General features: G+C 45.0%; 3 protein-coding genes across 5 annotated transcripts in view; 2 read left to right on the top strand and 1 right to left on the bottom strand.

Moving 5' to 3' along the window:
• Positions 1–20,358, top strand: part of LOC144698102 (uncharacterized) — an 862,314-nt gene that overhangs the window by 136,656 nt on the left and 705,300 nt on the right. The gene's annotated exons all lie outside the window — the stretch shown is intronic.
• LOC144697711 (uncharacterized) overlaps positions 1–20,358 on the top strand; it is a 96,581-nt gene that overhangs the window by 13,254 nt on the left and 62,969 nt on the right. The window contains exon 3 of the mRNA XM_078569720.1: positions 12,183–12,504. Coding sequence (XP_078425846.1) covers positions 12,183–12,504 — 322 coding nt within the window. The remainder of the gene's footprint in view (positions 1–12,182; positions 12,505–20,358) is intronic.
• Positions 5,271–19,783, bottom strand: LOC144698107 (uncharacterized). Of its 2 annotated transcripts, none has more exons than XM_078570035.1 (2): positions 19,016–19,783; positions 5,271–6,457 (listed from the first exon to the last, which is right to left on the bottom strand). In XM_078570035.1, exons 1-2 carry the CDS (start codon positions 19,510–19,512, stop codon positions 5,635–5,637), a joined length of 1,320 nt encoding a protein of 439 aa, XP_078426161.1. In that variant the 5' UTR covers positions 19,513–19,783; the 3' UTR covers positions 5,271–5,634. The 2 variants fall into 2 exon arrangements, with proteins under 2 accessions (XP_078426161.1, XP_078426160.1); XM_078570034.1 differs by lacking the exon at positions 19,016–19,783 and adding an exon at positions 10,391–10,509 and having other exon boundaries at positions 5,271–6,709.

The following is a 20,358-nucleotide window of genomic DNA, read 5'->3' as shown; positions in this document are numbered from 1 at the left end:
AACAGTAGCAGCAGTGAGTACCATCTATAAGATGCACTGCAGGAATCCACCGAGGCTCCTTCGATAGCATTTTCCAAACCCACGACTACTACCATCTAGAAGGACAAGGGCAGCAGTTGGATGGGAACACCGCCACCTGGAAGTTCCCCTCCAAATCACTCACCTTCCTGACTTGGAAATATATCCCGTTCCTTCACTGTCACTGGGTCAACATCCCTTCCTTACATCACTGTGGCTGTACCTACACCACATGGACTGCAGCGGTTCAAGAAGGCAGCTCACCACCACCTTCTCAAGGGCAACTAGGGATGGGCAGTAAATGCTGCCCCAGCCAGTGAAGCCCACATCCCGTGAATGAATAAAAGAACCAATGTCCAGCCTGATACAAACCGGCTCTTCATTGATCTGGGAGCTGCGGCCCCGCTCGGTGCAAACGGGGGAGGGAGAACCGGTCAGTTTATTTCCGGGGTTTGCGGTTTACACAACATGTTTCCGGAGCCTCTCCGTCCACTCGCCGGATCCATCGCTCCCTCCGCCCCGGCGTCCCCCACCTTTATCCATTGTGGACCCGTCTGCCCATCGCCATTACCCGCACTGCGCATGCTTCAGTCACTGCCCGCCCCCGCCCCTCATTCATTTCGATTGGTTGGAGGACCAGCCACTCCTGTAGGTTCCTCCAGTTCCCCCTCCCTTTCCCTATTGGTCCGGAGCTGCCGTCAATCACCCGGGCATTGTGACGATTTCAAACGCTGTGAGCGGCCACATGCTCAGCCGGACTTGCTGATTCTTGGCGGCATTTTCTGTTTGGGAATTAGAGCTAGAGATGGATGGTCTGTTCCCCTCTGTCCGGGGGGGATTCACACTCATTTCCCCAGTGCAGTGATTATCACGTTTACTTTATATGAGAAAGTCCCCGGTTCAATCCTGGCTGAAAACTTTGTGTTTAACATTGTTACTGATGAGGCATTAACAGTGAGTTTAGTTTCATGTCGAACAGGGTGACAGTTACTGTTGTCTCATTCCAGAAAAAACTGATCCACTCTGACCCAAAAACAAAATACTGTAATACTCTAGGTGGAAATCTGACCTAGAACTAGGGGGTCACTGTTTAAAAATAAGGGGTGGCCCATTTAAGACAGAGATGAGTTTTTTTTCTCGCAGAGGGTCATGAGTCTTTGCAACTCTCTTCCTCAAAAGGCAGTGGGGAGTCTTCGAATCTTTTTAAGGCAGAGCTGGATAGATTCTTGATAAGCAAGGGGGGGGGGCGAAAGGTTATCGGGTGTAGACGGGAATGAGGTTACAATCAGATGAGCCATGATCTCATTGAATGGCAGAGCAGGCTCGAGGGGCCGAGTGGCCTATTCCTGCTCCTAATTTGTATGTTCGCACAACCACAAAACAAACTATTGGACAACCTCAGCAAGTCAAACAACATCTATGGAGAAGGAAACAGAGTGAATGCTTCATGTCGGTAACCTTTTATCCAAACTTGAAAAAAATTAAAGATCTCACAGTTTACCAGCAAGTGCAAAGTCAGCAAAAAGAGAGGGCGAGGACGGTGGAGTCGAAGGTTTTTTTAATGATGGGAGACAACAGTGGATTTAAAGGTGAGAGGGACAGTACCAAAAGAGAGAGAGAACCGTTAAGGATGTCGTCTAAAATTTGGAAGTTGGATGGTCAGCAGTTTAGTGAGAATAGTGTCAAGGAAGCAGAAGGCACGTCTCAGAGGCAAGATGAGCTCTGAGTGAGATAGAAGATAGGAGAGAAACTGGAGAAAGATGCAAGTTAGGGGAACAGGCAGGTGTTTGTGTGGCCGTAGAAGTGACTCCAGGATGGTATGTTGCCTCCCTGGTGCCAGGGTCAACGATGTCACAGAGCGGCTGCAGGACATTCTTTTGGGGGAGGGTGATCAGCCAGAGGTCGTGGTCCACATTGGTACCAATGACTTAGGGAGGAAGGGGGATTTAGTCCTGCAATCAGAATTTAGGGAGCTAAGTAGAAAATTAACAAGCAGGGCCTCAGCTGTAGTAACCTCCGGATTACTCCCAGAGCCATGTGCTAGTGATTACAGAAGTAGGAGGGTAAGGCAGATGAATGCATGGCTGGAAAAGTGGTGCCGGAGGGAGGGCTTTAGATTCCTGGGACAGGCTCTGGGAGAGTTGGCACCTGTAGAAGCCAGATGGGTTGCACCTGAACAGAGCCGGGACTGAGCTCCTTGCAGGGCATTTTGCTAGTGCTGTTGGGAGGGCTTCAAACTAGCTCAGCAGGAGTGTAGGAATCAAGAGAAAATATTAGAGAGGAATACCAGGGTGCACAAAATACTGGGAGGGACAGAGAGTACTAGTTTAGAAAAGAGTAAGTTAATAGGTAAAGTCGGGGCAAGGGAGAAAGTAACAAAAGCCAAATCAGGGTTATTATGCATGCATGTGAATGCACAGAGAATAGTAAATAAGATTGGGGAGTTACAGGTGCAGACTGCCATGTGGAAATGTGATGTTGTGGCAATAACAGACCTGGCTCAAGGAAGGGCAGAACTGGGTGTTAAATATTCCTGAGTACAAGGTGTTCAGAAGAGACAGGAAAGGAAGGAAAGGATGAGGGGTGGTGGTATTGGTTAAGGAGACCATTGCAGTGCTGGAGAAAGAGGATGTCCCAGGGGGTTCAAGGACAGAATCAATTTGGCTAAGGTTAAGGAGCAAAAAGGGTGCAATTACATTGCTTGGTGTAGCCTACAGACCGCCAACTAGTGGGAAGGATGTAGAGGAACAAATCTCATGGAAATTACAGAGAAATGCAGGCATTATAGAGTAGTTATAATGGGGGACTTTAATTACCCAAATATAGATAGGGACACTGGTAGTGTAAAGGGCGGAGAGGGACAAAGGTTCCTAAATTGTGTTCAGGAGAATTTTCTCCAGAAGTATGTGTCTAATCCACTGTTGGACCTGGTTCTTGGAAATTAGGTTGGCCAAGTAGATCAAGTGTCAGTGGGGGAACATTTAGGAGACAGTGATTATTGTATTGCATGTTTTAGGATGATGATGAGAAAAGCACGATAGGCAATCCAGAGTAAGAATAATTAACTGGACAAGAGCCGACTTCAATGGAGCAAGAATGGAGCTGGGCCAGGTAGACTGGAACAAAAGATTGGCAGGAAAAACTGTAGCTGAACAATGGGCTGCCTTTAAAAAATGAATTGGGTCGGGCACAGTCAAGTATTTAGATATTCACCTGAGTTGCCATAGCCTCCAGGGCTATGGGTCAAGTGCTGGAAAATGGGATTAGTGTAGTTAGATCTTTGTTGACCAGCTCAGACACGATGGGCTGAATGGCCTCCTTCTGTGCTGTAAACGTCCATGAATCTATATACCATCTAAAGGGAAAGGTGGGGCTGACAAATCCAGAGCTCTCTGGATGAAAAAGGAGATTGAAATTAAGATAAAAAGAAAAAGTGCACTTATGACAGGTGACAGGTAGAAAATACAATTGAGAACCAAGTCGAATGCAAAAGGTTCAGAGGGGAGGTGAAAAAGCACATGAGAGAAGCGAAGAGGGATTATGAGAAGAGACTGGCAGCCAACATAAAGGGGAATCCCAAAGTCTTCTACAGGCATATAAATAGTAAAAGGTTGGTAAAAAGAGGAGTATGGCTGATTGGGGACTGAAAAGGGAATTTACGCATGGACAAAGGGGTCATGGCTGAGGTATTAAATGAATACTTTGCATCCGTCTTTACCAAGGAGGTAGATGCTACCCAGGCCATGGTGACAGACTCTGAAGGGTTCAAAGTTGATAAGGAGGAAGTGTTGAATAGACTATCGGTACTTAAACTTGACAAGGTACTGGGACCAAATGAGATGCATCCAAGGATATTGAAAGAAGTGAGAGTAGAAATTTCATGGGCACTGGCCATAGTCTTTCAGTCTTCCTTAAACTCAGGGGTGGTGCTAGAGAACTGAAAAATTGTAAACATTATGCCCTTGTTCAAAAAAAGGTTCCAAGGATAAGCCCAGCAATTACAGACCAGTCAGTTTAACTTCAGTAGTGGGCAAGATTCTAGAAACAATTATTCGGGATAGAATTAATAGTCACATAGGAAAATATGTGTTGATAAGGGAGAATCAACATGGATTACTAAAGTTTAACTAACTTGCTGGAGTTTCTCGAAGAGGTAACAGAAAAGGTGAATGAGGGTAATGCAGTTGATGTGGTGTATATGGACTGTCAAAACGCATTTGACACAGTGTCACACAACAGACTTGTGAGAAAAGTTATTGCTCATGGAATAAAAGGGACAGTAGCAATGTGGATACAAAATTGGTTGAAAACTAGGAAGCAGAGAGTAATGGTCAATGGATATTTTTCAGGCTGTAGGAAGGTTTGTAGTGGGGTTCCCCAGGGGCTGGTATTGGGACCCTTGCTTTTCCTGATATATATTAACGATCTAGATCTTGGTGTGCAGGGAACAATTTCAAAGTTTGCAGACGATATGCAAGTTGGGAGTGTTGTGGACTGCGAGGAGGACGGTGTGGAACTTCAAGAGGACAGACAAGTTGGTGGAGTGGGCAGATAGATGGCAGATGAAGTTCAATGCGGAGAAATTTGAGGTGATGCATTTTGGTAGGAAGAACATGGGGATATAGGAGCAGAAAGACCTGGGTGTATATGTGCATAGATCACTGAAGGTGGCAGGACAGGTGGAGAGAGCAATTAGTAAAGCTTATAGTGCCCTGGGCTTTATTAATAGGGACATAGAGTACAAGGGCAGGCAGGTTATGCTGGATTTATATAAGACACTCACCAGACCTCAGTTGGAAAATTGTGTTCAGTTCTGGGCACCATATTATAGGAAGGATGTGAAGATATTGGAGAGAGTGCAGAAGGAGTTTACAAGAATAATCCCAGGGATGAGAAACTTCAGCAATGGGGATAAATTGGAGAGGTTAAGGCTGTTCTCCTTGGAGAGAAGAAGGCTAAGAGAAGATTTGATAGAGATGTTCAAAATCATGAAGGGTCTGGACAGGGTAGATGGGGAGAAGCTGTTCCCACTCGTAAAAAGATCAAGAAAGAGAGGGCACAGATTTAAAGTGATTTATAAAAGAAGCAAGTGGGACAGGAGAAAAATCTTTTTCACACAACGAGTGGTTCGGGTCTGGAATGCTCTGTCTGGAAGTGCGGTGGAGCAAGGTTCAAGTGAGGCATTCAAGAAGGCATTAGATGGTTATTTGGATCAAAACAATGTGTAAGGGTACAGGGAAAAGGCAGGGCAATGGCACTAGGCCATGATGCTCATTTGCAGAGCTGGTGCAGACACGATAGGCCGGATGGCCTCCTTTTGTGCTGTTAAAATTCTGTGATTCTGTGAACATCAGCAAAAACAGACCCCAAAGAACATGGCCCAGTCCTGGATGTGACCAGCTGTAAAATCCAATCACGGTAATTACTTGTGAACTCGCTGGTGTCTCAGAAGAGCGGAAGACTGAGTGAATCCCTTCCCACAGTCTGTGCAGCTGAACGGTCTCTCCCCAGTGTGAATTCGCTGGTGTACAGTGAGTTGAGATGATCGCTTAAATCCAGTCCCACATTGAGAGCACCTGAATGGTCTCTCGTCAGCGTGAACACGTTGATGGGACATCAGTTCCTGGGAACCTTTATAACACTTCCCACGTCTGAGCATTTAAACGGTCGCTCCACAGTGTGAACTCGCTGGTGTCTGAGCAGATTGGATGACTGAGTGAATCCCTTCCCACACTCCGTGCAGGTGAATGGCCTCTCCCCAGTGTGAATTCGCTGGTGTACAGTGAGGTCAGATGATTGATTGAATCCAGTCCCGCAGAGAGAGCACCTGAATGGTCTTTCATCCGTGTGAACACGTTGATGAGACAACAGTTCCTTGGAGCTTTTATAACACTTCCCACAGACTGGGCATTTAAAAGGTCTCTCGTCAGTGTGAACTCGCTGGTGCCTCAGTAATGTGGATGAGCGAGCAAATCCTGTCCCACACTTGGAGCAAATGAATGGTCTCTCCCCAGTGTGAACTCGCTGGTGTGTCAGCAGGTCTGATGAACAAGTGAACCCCTTCCCACACTCAGAGCAGGTGAATGGCCTCTCTCCAGTGTGAACGCGCTGGTGTTGCAGCAGGTCAGATGAATGATTGAATCCCTTCCCACACTCGGAGCAGGTGAATGGTCTCTCCCCAGTGTGAATTTGCTGGTGTATCAGCAAGTTGGATGATCGAGTAAATCCCTTCCCACACTCGGAGCAGATGAACGGCCTCTCCCCAGTGTGAACTCGTTGGTGTACAGTGAGGTCAGATGATCGCCTGAAACGCATCCCACAGTGAGAGCACCTGAATGGCCTCTCATCAGTGTGAACACGTTGATGTATCAATAGGTGGGAGGACTGAGTGAATCCCTTCCCACACTCGGAGCAGGTGAATGGCCTCTCCCCAGTGTGACAGCGCCGATGAGTTTTCAGGTCAGACGGATAATTAAATCCTTTTCCACAGTCCCCACATTTCCACGGCTTCTCCCTGTTGTGACTGCATTTATGTTCTGATAGGTCAGATAATTGGCTGAAGCCTCGACCACACACAGAACAAGTGTATGGTTTCTCTCCACTGTGAACAGTGCTTTCTCCTTCCATGTTCAAAATCCGGTGACATTCACATTATGATAAATTGGGCTGCAAATCCTCCCCTTCTAATATCCTGTGAAATCGATGTAAAACAGAAAAAAGGGAGTGAGAGAGAACCCGCAGAAACACAAAGGCAGGTTGTGAAACTGAGCTGAATGAATCTGGTAATTTGTGGGGCCGGCACCAGGGAAAAGTGACCGTGAAAACTGCTGGATTGTCGTAAAAACACAACTGGTTCACTAATGTCCTTCAGGGAATTATTATTATTTATTATTATTATTTAAATGGAGAGAAACTTCAGAATGCTTCAGTGCAGAGGGGTCTGGGTGTCCTCGTGCATGAATCGCTGAAAGCTAGTATGCAGATACAGCAGGTAATAAGGAAGGCAAATGGAATTTTGGCATTTATTGCTAAAGGAATAGAGTATAAAAATAGGGAAGTATTGCTGAAACTGTACAAGGCATTGGTGAGACCGCACCTGGAGCACTGTACACAGTTTTGGTCCCCTTACTTGAGGAAGGATGTAGTTGCATTGGAGGCAGTTCAGAGGAGGTTCACTAGATTGATTCCACAGATGCGGGGCTTGTCTTATGAGGAGAGATTGAGCAGTTTAGGCCTATACTCGCTAGAGTTTAGAAGGATGAGTGGAGATCTAATTGAGGTATATAAGATGCTAAAGGGGCTAGACAAAGTAGACGTGGAGCGGATGTTTCCTCTTCTGGGGCATTCTAGAACAAGAGGCCATAGTTTTAAGCTAAGGGGTGGTAGATTTAAATCAGAGATGAGGAGGAATTACTTTTCTCAAAGTCGTGAATCTGTGGAATTCACTACCTCAGAGTGCAGTGGATGCCGGGGCGCTGAATAAATTTAAGGAGGAGATAGACAGATTTTTAATTAGTAACGGGTTGAATGGTTATGGGGAGTGGGCGGGAAATTGGAGTTGAGGCCGAAATGAGGTCAGCCATGATCGTATTGAATGGCGGGGCAGGCTCGAGGGGCTGAATAACCTACTCCTGCTCCTAGTTCTTATTAATGGAACCTTCCACCCAGACCGGGTCAATGCAAGACTCTGGTCTCTATGGAAGGAGAGAGAGAGAGAGAGAAGTAGGAGAGGCAGCAGTTGAAGAAGAGGGATTTTATATACCTACTACTCGACCATAACTTTGACAAATCTCCTGAACCACTAGCCTCCAGCACCTAGAAGGACCAGGGTAGCCGGTGTGTGTGAACACCAACTCTCCAAGTTCCCCTTGAAGCCACACACTCTCCTGACTGGTCTGACATCCAGTACTGAATGAACAGAAAATTCTTTCATATAAATACTGGGAAGACTGAAAGTGTTGTCTTCAGTCCCTACTACAAACTCCATTCCCTAACAACTGACTTCATCTCTCTCACTGGCAACTGTCTGAGGCTGAACCAGACTGTTCAAAACTTTAGTGTAATATTTCACCCCAAGATGAGCTCTTTTTTAAAATTATTTGTTCATGGGATGTTAGCATCGCTAGCTAGACCAGCATTTATTGCCCATCCCTAAGTTAAGAGTCAACCACATTGCTGTGGGTCTGGAGTCACATGTAGGCCAGACCAGTACAAGGAATGCAGATTTCCATCCCTAGAGGACATTAGTGAACCAGATGGGTTTTTACTACAAAAAAAACCCATCTGGTTCACTAATGTCCTTTAGGGAAGGAAATCTGCTGTCCTTACCTGGTCTGGCCTACGTGTGACTCCAGACCCACAGCAATGTGACTGGCTCTTAATTGCCCTCTGAACAAGGGCAATCAGGGATGGGCAATAAATGCTGGCCTAGCCAGCAACCCCACATTCCATGAATGAATAATGAAAAAAGCTTACAACCACACATCCTCATCATCACCCAGACGGCCTGTTTCCACCTTAGTAACATCGCCCAACTCTGCCCTAGTCTCAGCTCACCTGTTGCTGAAACTCTCATCCATTCCTTTGTTACCTCTAGACTTAACTATCCTAAGGCACTCCGTGCCAGCCTCCCACATTCAACCTCTCTGTAATCTTGAGGCTATCCAAAACTCTGCTGCCCTTGTGTTTACTCACACCAAGTCTTCCTCGCCCATCACTCCTGTGCCCGCTGACCGACAAAGGTTCTTGGTTAAGAAGAATCTAAATTTTTAATTTCTCATCCTTATTTTCAAATTCCTCCATGGCCCCTCCCTGTCTCTGTAATCTCCATCAGTCTCATGACCCTCTGAGATATCTGTGCTTATCTAATTCCAACCTCCTGAGCATTCCTATTTTAACTGTTTGGTGGCTGTGCCTTCAGTTGCCTAGGCCGTAAGCTCTGGAATTTCCTCCCTAAACCTCTCTGCCTCTCTACCTCAATTTCTCCCTTTAAGATAGTCCTTAAAGCCTGCCTCTTTGACAAAGCTTCTGGTCACCTGCCCTAATATCTCCTTATGTGGCTCAGTGTCAAATGTTGCTTTGTAATATTTCTGGGAAATGCCTTGGAACATTTTGTTACATTAAAGTTGCAATATTGTTGTTATTGATTTGGACATATATCATTGTTTCTTCTTCATCACTGGTGAATAACCTGTAACTCCTTATCTAACATCATTGTGGGAGCACCTTCACCACACGGACTGCAGTGCTTCAAGAAGGTCAAACATCATCTTCTCCACAGGTAACTGGGGTTGGGAAATATCTGCTGCTGGTCTTGTTAGTGACGCCCAAATCCCCAGAATAAATTTTATAAGTATGCATTTATAGAATAGATTAAAAGCATCTACAGAAATATTTGTTCCTAAAACAATGATCTTTTACATTTCATGGCCAGTGTCTGCTCAACAACCTCATCTTCCCCAGAACCTACCTCCCTTTGACAATTTCACGTTGGAAATTGCTAGGTCCTTGTGGTTAAACCCAGCAGCTTCTCCTCCATCTCCACTCCAACTCAAACTGATACAGCAAAGGCTTTGAAAATAAAATTGGATAAGTACCTGAAGAGAAAAAGCTGGGCTATGAGGAAAGGGCAGGGAGTGGGACTAGCTGATCTGCGGTTGCACAGACCCAGCACAGGAATGACAGGATAAATGGCCTCCTGTATTGTAATCATTCTATGGCTGCATGAAAAAGACTAACACTGGAGGCCAGGGACCAACCTCTCCAATCAACACCCACCCAAATACAAATCCGTTCTTAATTGGTTCATCTCTGTTCCCAGACTCGGTTCTGTGAGAAATGCCTGCAATAAAACCAAACCAAAATACTGCAGCTGCTGGAAATCTGAAATAAAAAGAGCAAGTGCTAGAAATACTCAGCAGGTCAGGCAGTAACTGTGGAAAGAGAAAGAGTTAACATTTCAGGGTGTACAGAATGAATTATGGGGAATACAAATGAAGCAGAATTTGACAGTCAATATAAGCTCAGAAGTGGGAGAGAAATGATCTCTAGTGCAGGAAAAATAATTCCTGGCCATGGGAAGATAAAGCTGGTAAATCAACAGTGAATAGCTGGGGGGATGGGCAGCAGTGGAAGCCTCATTTAGACACAGTTGGTGAAAATAACAGTAAAATACTAAACATGGTTAAAATACACCCATCATTAGAGGCAGATGGAGCCATACAACGGTAGAGAGGTGATTGTGAAGGGTAGGGGTGAAGCAGAGCAATGGATGGACATGGATTCAGATCCACAGTAAAGGAGCCACACCAGCCTCAGAGACATGGGACCAGAGCGCAGCAGTAAAAGCTCTAAATTGTCGATGAATGTTCACCCCTGAAACAATTTCACTGTTTTCAAATTTAAAATCTCCTGCTGGAGCCTGCAGCTGGAAAGATATCAGAAGCATTGGAGTCAGAGAAAAATCTCACAGACTTCAAATCTTCTAGCTCTCTGTAAAAGGAGATTACAAAAGTCATAAGTGTCAGATTCAGGTACAAATTCAGAAGAGACAAACATTTCTCTTGATTTGAGTTTGCTGTGTGTAAATCCTCCCATCCTAACCCCTGTAAAAGGGGTTCCAGAATCCATCACTGTCAGTCCAGGATAGAAATTCACAATATTCTCTCCTCCTGCTGCCTGGTCCAAGATAACTTAAGCAAGGACATATTTGCATTGGAAGCAGTTCAGAGAAGGTTCACTAGGCTGATTCCTGGAATGAGAGGCTTTGCCTCATGAGGAAAGGTTGAGCAAGGTGGGTCTGTATTCATTGGAGTTTCGAAGAATGAGAGGTGATTTTATTGAAACCTGTAAGATTCTGAGGGCACTTAACAGGGTGGATCCTGAGAGGGCTTTTTCCCCTCATGGGAGAATATGGAACAAAGAGGCACAATTTAAAAATAAAGGTTGTCAATAATTTTGACTGAGATGCGGAAGACTGAAGTGAGGAGAAATTTCTTCTCTCAGGCATCCATTAGTTTGTGGAACTCTCTTCCCCAGCAAGGAGTGGAGGTCTGGTTATTGAATAGATGCAAAGTTGAGTATTGCTAAAAAAAAAGGGACATGTTGAAGTTTTTCATCTTGCACTGAACAGGACAGCTGGCAAGAATACCAATATAAGGGGAAAACAACTATATATACTGCATGCAAAGCGAGTGCTGATTGGTTGGCAAGTAGGCTTTGATTGGTAGAGGCATTGCCATGGAGAATGCACCAGTGATAGTGACTGACAGTTAACTGCCAAGCATTGCAAACAGACCATACCCAACCAGCCTGTGTTTGCAAAGCTCAAAACAGTGTCCAATATTAGATGTGATTCCGTGATTGGACAACATTTGCTAAATAATCGTCAGTGTGCTAAAAATTACATTGATAACCAATTTAAGATTCTTAGTTGGGCTTGCAGTGTGGTGCATTTGCATGTACTGGAAGCTACATATATTATAGGGCTCTGTTCTTTGCAGAAAGAAAAAACATATACACACATTGCGCCTGTTTCAGCTAAACAAAATAAGTGACAGCCATTTGCTGACTCATTCCTCAGGACAATGCCTTGACCAATCAGGGTCAAACTGGTTCAAATTTCAAACAATGCTTTGCAGTTAACTGTCAGTCACCATCACTAGTGCATTTTGCATAGCAACGCCTCTACCAATCAGAGTCCACTTGCCAACCAATCAGCATTCTCTTTACATACAGTATATATAGTTGTTTTTCCTTACATTGGTATTCTTGCGAAGTGCCCCGATGAGTACAAGATGAAAAGCTTCCACATGTCTCTTTTTACAGCAACACTCAAGTTCTTTACTACCAAAAGACTAATTGAGACCGAGTTAGACAAATTTTTCATTTAAGCATCAAAATAAGGGGCGGGCAGTGCAGTTAAGACCACAATCAGATCAGCCATGATCTCATTGAATGGTGTATCATGCTCAATGGGCCGACAGGCCAACTCCTGCTCCGAGTTCTGATGTTCTTATTCTGATGTTGTTAGGATGGCAGCGCGTGCGCCCAGCAGCACATTGCCCTTCAAACGATGGCGGTAATTAACCCGGGACATTCGCCGTCTCCTGTGTGCAGCGCGAGAATAAAATCAATGAGCCAATGATTTTCTCTCCTGGTCACAGGTGCCCTGAAGCCCCGCCCATGCACTGTTTCGTCACCAAGATGGCCACTGAACCAATATGGCGACCATCAAACTGGGCCTATTTCCGGGAAAAAGGCCCAGAGCTGAAAACGCGGGATTTGCAGAGTCCTATTCCCGATTTGCGGCCTACGTCAAGTGTTTATGATGCCGCCGCTCCCTCTCGACGCCGACTCCCGGCTACATTCCTCACTCCGCCCCATCGAATCTCACCCGCTGAAAAAATCCAGGACACTGATCAAAGTGACACTGCGCATGCTCCAGATACAGTCCAGCACTGCGCCTGCGTACTGGGCTACTGGAGTGTAAATAGGGCACATTCACAACCGCAGGGAATGTTGGGTAACAGTAGCGCCATTGAATCCCCAGAGGGGAAAGAAAATAATTGAGATCAATAAATAAAAAGACACCCATGGATCCTCGTGAATAGATGCTCTTCCATATTCAAATTGCTCAAAGTGATTTAAACTGCTTCTCTCTTGTAGGAATGCACTGAGTTTTTAAAGCTTTTGCCACTTGTTCCCATGTCTCTCTTCTGCCCTGAAGGTGCTGATTCTCGCTACGTTCAATCCCATAGTCTCTGGTTCCTCTTTCCATCACGGGATGAGGAATATTCACTGTTCTAAAAGAACAGATGAAAATCACTTAGCCCATCATGCTTGTGCTGGCTCTTTGGAAGATCTATCCAATTAATTCCACAGCCCTGCTGGCACTGTCAGAACAATGTATATCCGCTGCAGTGATGCAGGAGGTGAATGGAAAAGCTTTTTCAGTTGGGTGCTTCTCAGGCACATTCACCTGCGTGGAAAGATCACTGGCCCAGTGTCCTGAGCCAATATCAAGCGTTCACTGGTTAGTTAAGCCCATAGAGTACCTGGTAGAGTTTATTACAATAATTCTGCACACCCCACATATCACAGTGACATTATTAATAAAGCCCAAGTTAAGGGAGTATCCCGAGTGGGATGGAGTAGATGAATTATTGAGTTACAAAGCAAAGGCATTAAAAGATTGCAGCCTCACAACTACCAGTTGCCTGTGATGTTGCAGTATGAGGTGAGAGTGACTGCCCTTGACATCAAGGCCGCATTTGACTGAGTGCGGCATCAAGGAGCACTCGGAATATTGGAGTCAATGGGAATCGGGGGAAAACTCTCCACTGTATTCACAAAGGGAGGAGACAAAAAAAAGGCCAGTTAGCTTAACCTCCCTCACTGGGATAATGTTAGAGTATATTATAAAGGATGTAATAGTAGAGCATTTAAAAATGCATAATATAATCAAGCAGAGTCAGAAAGGCGTCATGAAGGGGAAATCATGCCTGACAAATTTATTACAATTCTTTGAGGAGGTAACAAGCACGATAGATAAAGGGGAACCAGTGGATGTAATATATTTGGATTTCCAAAAGGTGTTTGATAAGGCACCAGACATAAGGCCACTTATTAAGATAAGAGGCCATCGTGTTGGAGGTAGTATTTTAGCATGGATAGAGGATTGGCTAACTAATAGAAGACAGAGAGTTGGGATAAGGGCCGCATTTTCAGGATGGCGACCTGTAACTAGTAGAGTGACACATGGATCATAAGAACATAAGAAATAGGAGCAGGAATAGGCCATTCAATAAGATCATGGCTGATCTGCTCCAGGCCCCAACTCCTCTTTCACGCCAGCTCCACATAGCCCTCAACTCCCCGGTATTTCAAAAATCTATCTCCCTCCTCTTTAAATACTTTCAGTGATCTACCCTCTACAACTTTCTGGGGTAGAGAATTCCAGACATTCGTTACCCTCTGAAAGAAGACATTCCTACGCATCTCGGTTTTAAAGACCCCTTATTCTGTAACTATGTCCCCTAGTTCGAGATTCCCCCTCTAGTGGAAACATCTTCTCAACATCTACCCTGTCAAGCCCCCTCAGAATTTTTTATGTTTCAATAAGATCACCCCTCATTCTTCTAAACTCTAATAAATAAAGGTCTAACCTGTTTGGCTGTTCTTGATAAGTCAACCCCTTCATGTCAGGCATCAACCGAGTGAATCTTTCTGAACTGCCTCCAATGCCAGTATATCCTTTCTTAAATACGGGGACCAAAACTGTACACAGTACTCCAGGTGCAGCCTCACCAACACCCTGTACAGTTGAAACAAGACTTCCCTATTCTTAAACTCCAACCCCCTAGCAATACAGGCCAAAATTCAATTTGCCTTCATAATCGCTTGCTGAACCTGCATGCTAACTTTTTATGTTTCATGCACAAGAACACCCAAATCTTGCTGTGCTGCACTTTTTTGGAGTCTGTCTCCATTTAAATAATAGTTTGCCTTTTGATTCTCGCTACCAAAGTGCATAACCTCACATTTTCCTACATTAAACTCTATCTGCCAAGCTTTTGCCTACTCACTCAGCCTATCTATATCCCCTTGAAGATTCCTCATGTTCTCATCATAACGTGCCCTCCCAGCTAATTTTGTATCTTCAGCAAGTTTGGATACATTACACTCTGCCCCCTCCACCGAGTCATTAATATAGATCATAAATAATTGAGGCCCTCGGACTGATCCTTGTGGCACTCCACTAGTTACATCTTCCCAACCTGAAAAAAGACCCATTAATCATGACTCCCTGTCTTTTGTGTGATAACCAATCCTCAATCAATTCCCCCAAATATCGTGAGCTCCCATCATGAGCAATAATCTTTTACGTGACACCTTGCTGAATGCCTTCCGGAAATCTAAATACACTAAAGTTACCCTTTATCAACTCCGCTTATTACATCGTCAAAGAACTCTAGAAAATTTGTCAAACATGATTTTTCTGTCACAAAACCATGTTGACTCTGTTTGATTGCGTTCAGCTTTTCTAAATGTCCTGCTATTTCTTCCTTAATAATGGAATCTACCTTTTTCCCAGCTACAGATGTTAGGTTGACTGGCGTATAGCCTATAGTCCCTCCCTTCTTGAACAGGGGCATCAGGTTAGACGTTTTCCAATCCGCTGGGACCCTCCCAGAATCCAGTGAGTTCTGGAATATTTCGACCAATGCCTCCACTATCTCTGCAGCCACTTCCGTTCAGTGCTGGGGTCACAATTTTTTACAATATATATTAATGACGTAGATGTGGGAAGTGAATGTACTATCGCCAACTTTGCAAATGACAGAAAAATAGGTGGGAAGGCAAGTGGTGAGGATGACACAAAGGATCCACAGAGGGATATAGACAGGTTAAGTGAGTGGGAAAAAAATACTTGGTACGTGAAATCTAATGTGGAAAGTGTGAGATTATGCATTTTGGCAGGAAGAATAGAGGAGCTGAATGTTATTTAGATGGAGAAAGACTGCAGAAAGCTACAGCACACAGGGATTTGGGAGTGCTCATGCATGAGTCCCACAAAGCTAACATATCAGTTCATCAGGTAATAGGGAAGGCAAATTGAATGTTGTCCTTTATTTCAAAAGGAATGGAGAGTAAAAATAGGGAAGGCTTGCTAAAACTATACAAGGCATGAGTTAGACCACACCTAGAATATTGTGAACAGTTTGTCCCCTTATCTCAGGAAAAATATACTGGCATTGGAGGCAGTCCAGAGAAGGTTCACGAGGTTGATCCCGGGTATGGAGGGATTTTCTCATGAGGAGAGGTTGAGTAGGTTGGGCCTGTACTCATTGGGGTTTAGAAGAATGAGAGATGACCTTATTGGAACGTATAAGATTTTTAGAGGGCTTAACAGAGTAGATACTGAGAGGTTGTTTCCCCTTGTAGGGGAGGCTAGGACCAGAGGGCATAATCTCAGAGCAAGGAGTCACCCATTTAAGACAGAGATGAGGAGGAATTATCTTCTATACGAGGATAGTGAATCTGTGGAATTCTTTACCGCAGAGAGCTGTAGAGGCTGGATAATTAAGTATATTCAAGGCTGTGATAGACACATTTTTATCAGTAAGGGAATCAAGGGTAATGGGGAAAAGGCAGGAAAGTAGAGTTGAGGATTGTCAGATCAGCCATGATCTCACTGAATGGCGGAGCAGACTCGGTGGGCTGAACAGCCTAGTTTTTCTCCTACGTCTTATGGTCTTATGGTTGGAGTCATACCTTGCACAAAGGAAGATGGTTTTGGTGGTTGGAGGTCAATCAACTCAGCTCCAGGACTTCACTGCGGGAATTCCTAAGGGTAGTGTCCTCGGCCCAACTATTTTCAGCTGCTTCGTCAATGACCTTCCTTCCATCATAAGGTCAGAATTGGGGATATTTCTGATGATTGCACAATGTTCAGCACCATTTGCAACTCCTCAGACACTGAAGCAATACATGTCCAAATGCAGCAAGACCTGGACAATATCCAGGCTTGGGCTGACAAGTGGCAAGTAAAATTCGCACCATAAAAGTGCCAGGCAATGACCATCTCCAACAAGAGTGAACCCAACCATCGCTCCTTGATGTTCAATGGAATTACCATCACTGAATCTCCCTCTATCAACATACTGTGGGTTACCATTGGCCAGTAACTGAACTGGACTAGCCATGTAACTACTGTGGCTACAAGAGCAGGTCAGCAGCTAGGAACTCTGTGATAAATGACTCACTTCCTGACTCCCCAAAACCTGTCCAGCATCTACAAGGCACAAATCAGGAGTGTGATGGAATATTCCCCACTTGCCTGGATGAGTGCAGCTCCCACAACACTCAAGAAGATTGACACCATCCAGGACAAGGCAGCCTGCTTGATTGGCATCCCATCCACAAACATTCACTCCCTCCACCATCGACTCACAGTGGCAGCAGTGTGTACCATCTACAAGATGCACTGCAGGAATTCACCAAGGCTCCTTCGACAGCACCTTCCAAACCCACGACAACTACCATCTAGAAGGACAAGGGCAGCAGATAGATGGGAACACCTCCCCCTAGAAGTTCCCCTCCACGTCACAGACTTGGAAATAGCTCCTTTATTTGTAACTCCCTCAGTGTAAACTTACTTCTCCGGCAACAAAAACACAGCCTCTCCACAGCAGAAAGGAAAACTCTCACCCACCATTTCAAACTCCGAATGATTTGAGATATTGCTGGTAAGTGACCAGGACAAGTTGCTATTTGTAAGGTGAAGGTGCATCAGCAGCAGGGGTTAGTGAAGAGGGTGATGGTAATAACCAGACTGACCGACTCAGTAGGAAAGCTGCTCCAGAGGGGATTCCTTGTGATCCACCCAAAATACAATCATTGTGATTATGGCCAAAAAGGCCAGGCACCATAGGAAAGACTTTCCCTCATCACTCACAGCCAGTAAGGTCTCCCCCCATTATACATGATACAAACATATGAATTAGGGGTAGGCCACTCGGGCCTGCTCAGCCATTCAATAAGATGATTGGCGATCTGATCGTGGCCTCAACATTCCTATTACAAGAATGGCTCTAATTTGAATTGGGTCACACCTTAATGTCTTAGAAAATAATTAATTTTGTTTATGGATCAAATTGGGGCACGTTTCTCTTTCCTTGAGTTCTCAATGCACCAGGACGTCCATCACCACCTGAACCTGTGTCTCATCTGTGTCCAAATTAATCCAGACCTGTGAAATGAAAGGTCCCAATGGACATGTCCCATCTGAATGATGTTCCCTGGAAAACATTGCAGTTACATATACAGGCCTATTACACACAGTAAAAGGAAGGGACCGGTATATATCCTGGTAGTTATAGATATGTTTACATGGTGGATTGAAGCTTTCCCTGTCTGTATAAATGATGCAGTCACCTACAGCTAAAACTTTGTGGGAACAGATCTTTACCAGATGGGACTTTCTGAATAGGATAGAGAGTGATAATGGTTCTCATTTCACAGCAGAGGCAATACAGCAGCTGTGTCATCTTGTGGGTGTGGAACAACATTTCCGCATCCCCTACCACCCAGACTCTAGTGGGATGGTCAAGATGTTTAATCACTCTGGAGAAACGACACTGAAAAAGCTGTCATGAACGGAGCTGATGATCTGATCAAGCCCAATGGCTGGGTCACTGCCTCACCTGGTGTCTTAATGACCATTCACTCCACTCCTGTTCACTCCCCGGTCACAGCTCATTGGCCAATCCAGATCGTGCGTCCCACCGGGTCCCACACCCCATGGCTACTCAACAGACTCAGGACCAGTTTCTCCAGAACCTCCAACAAACCTCAGCATTCTCCCTGCTACAGTTAGTGGAGAAGATGGTGCTGCCCATCTCAACACCTCCAGGGAGAAACACCCCACCCGTTACATTAACTGTTCGATGGGAGATGAAGTCACGTTAAAAACATTGTTAAACGGGTGGGGGGCTACTTGGGAAGGTCCATATGACGTTCTACATAAATTGGGAGAAACAAGTCTGAGATTGAGTATTCAGTAACGAGAGAAGGAAACACAATATCTGTGTTACCATGGAGATCAGTGTAAACTGTACAAAATGGAAAGGTCAGATAACTAAACGGAGAATAAACGCTGTGTTTGATTTTATCCAACAGGAACGACGTGTGGATGGTCATCGTGCTCCTGGACTGTGTCCAGGTTGAAGTTCTGTTCCGGCCGTATGATCCTCCCCCAGATTGTCCTTTCTGAGCTCCAGCCAGGTGATGTTAAACACTCAGGTGGGAAAAACAAAAATTTACAACAATGAGTTTAACACAGCTGATTTATTTGATATATAACCAGAATATTAAACTTCAGTGCAATTATTATTGGCAGAAAGGAACACCAACTCTCAGAATGAACATGGTTCAGTCCTGGATGTGATTAACTGCAGCAATAACAGCAGAATCCAACCCCTGCAGTCACGAGTGAACTCGCTGGTGCCTCACCAGATGGGATGACTGAGTGAACCCTTTCCCACACTCAGAGCAGGTAAACAACCTCTCCCCAGTGTGAACTCGCTGGTGTCTCAGCAGATGGGATGAATGGATGAATGCTTTCCCACAGTCGGAGCAGGAGAATTGTCTCTCCCCAGTGTGAACTCTCTGGTGGGCCAGCAGGTGGGCTGACTGACTGAATCCCTTCCCACAGGCAGAACAGGTGAACGGCCTCTCCCCAGTGTGAACTCGCTGGTGTATCCGAAGGTCGGATGAATTAATGAATCCCTTCCCACACATGGAGCAGGTGAATGGCCTCTCCTCAGTGTGAGTGACTTGGTGCCTTAGAAGGTCGGATGACCGAGCGAATCCCTTTGGGCACATGGAACAGGGGAACGGTCTCCCCGCAGTGTGAGTGTGTCGATGAGTTTCCAGCCGGGATGAGTATTTGAATCCCTTCCCACAGTCCCCACATTTCCATGGTTTCCCCATGGTGCGGGCGTCCTTGTGTCTCTCCAGGTTAGGTGATCAATTAAAGCCTTGTCCACAAACAGTACATGTGTACAGTTTATCCTCACTGTGAATGGTATGATGCTTTTTCAGGCTGTGTAACTGGTCAAAGCTCTTTCCACAGTCAGTGCACTGGAACACTTTCACTCGAGTGTGTGGGTGTCTTTTCCAGTCATGCTGATGCTTGAAATTTTTTCCTCAGACAGAACAGACAAACATTTCTGCTTCTACGTTCAAGGGCCAATGATATTCAGGTCCTGATGAATTGAGTGGCTCTGACAAATCTTGATAATTGGTTTTAGTTTCCCTTTGACACTCCATGCCTGTAAAAAGAGAAAATATAGAATAGAAAGAGGCCATTGGACCAACTAGTGTGTGCTGGTGTTTACACACCACACGCTTCCCCTTCCATTCCATCTAACTCAGCTCAGTCTTTCAGTTCATCTTTCTATTCCTTTTTCTCTCATGTACTCATCTAGTTTCCTTTTGAAATCATCTCAGCTTTTTGCCATAACCACTTCCTGTGGTCGTGAGTTCCACTTTCTAACCACTCTGAGTAAACATATTTCTCCTTATTTCCCTCCTGGATTTATCAGTAACTATCTTGTATTTCTGGCTCCTAGTTGTGGATTCTCCGACAAATGGAAACATTCTCTCTCCACATCTACAAGGTCCCAAATGGCAGACTGGGCAGAAAAATAAAAACTCATGGGATCCCAGAGAAAGTTACAAGTTGAATCCAAAATTGGCTCAACAGCAGGAAGTGATTATGATGGTCGATGGGTGGTATTTTGTGAATGGAAGGCTGTTTCCAGTGGGGTTTCACAG

This window comes from Cetorhinus maximus, chromosome 23, assembly GCF_964194155.1.
Source record: "Cetorhinus maximus chromosome 23, sCetMax3.hap1.1, whole genome shotgun sequence".
Lineage (NCBI taxonomy): Eukaryota > Metazoa > Chordata > Chondrichthyes > Lamniformes > Cetorhinidae > Cetorhinus > Cetorhinus maximus.
The sequence above is the reverse complement of the archived record's forward strand: the minus strand, read 5'-3'. Positions and strand labels throughout refer to the sequence as shown.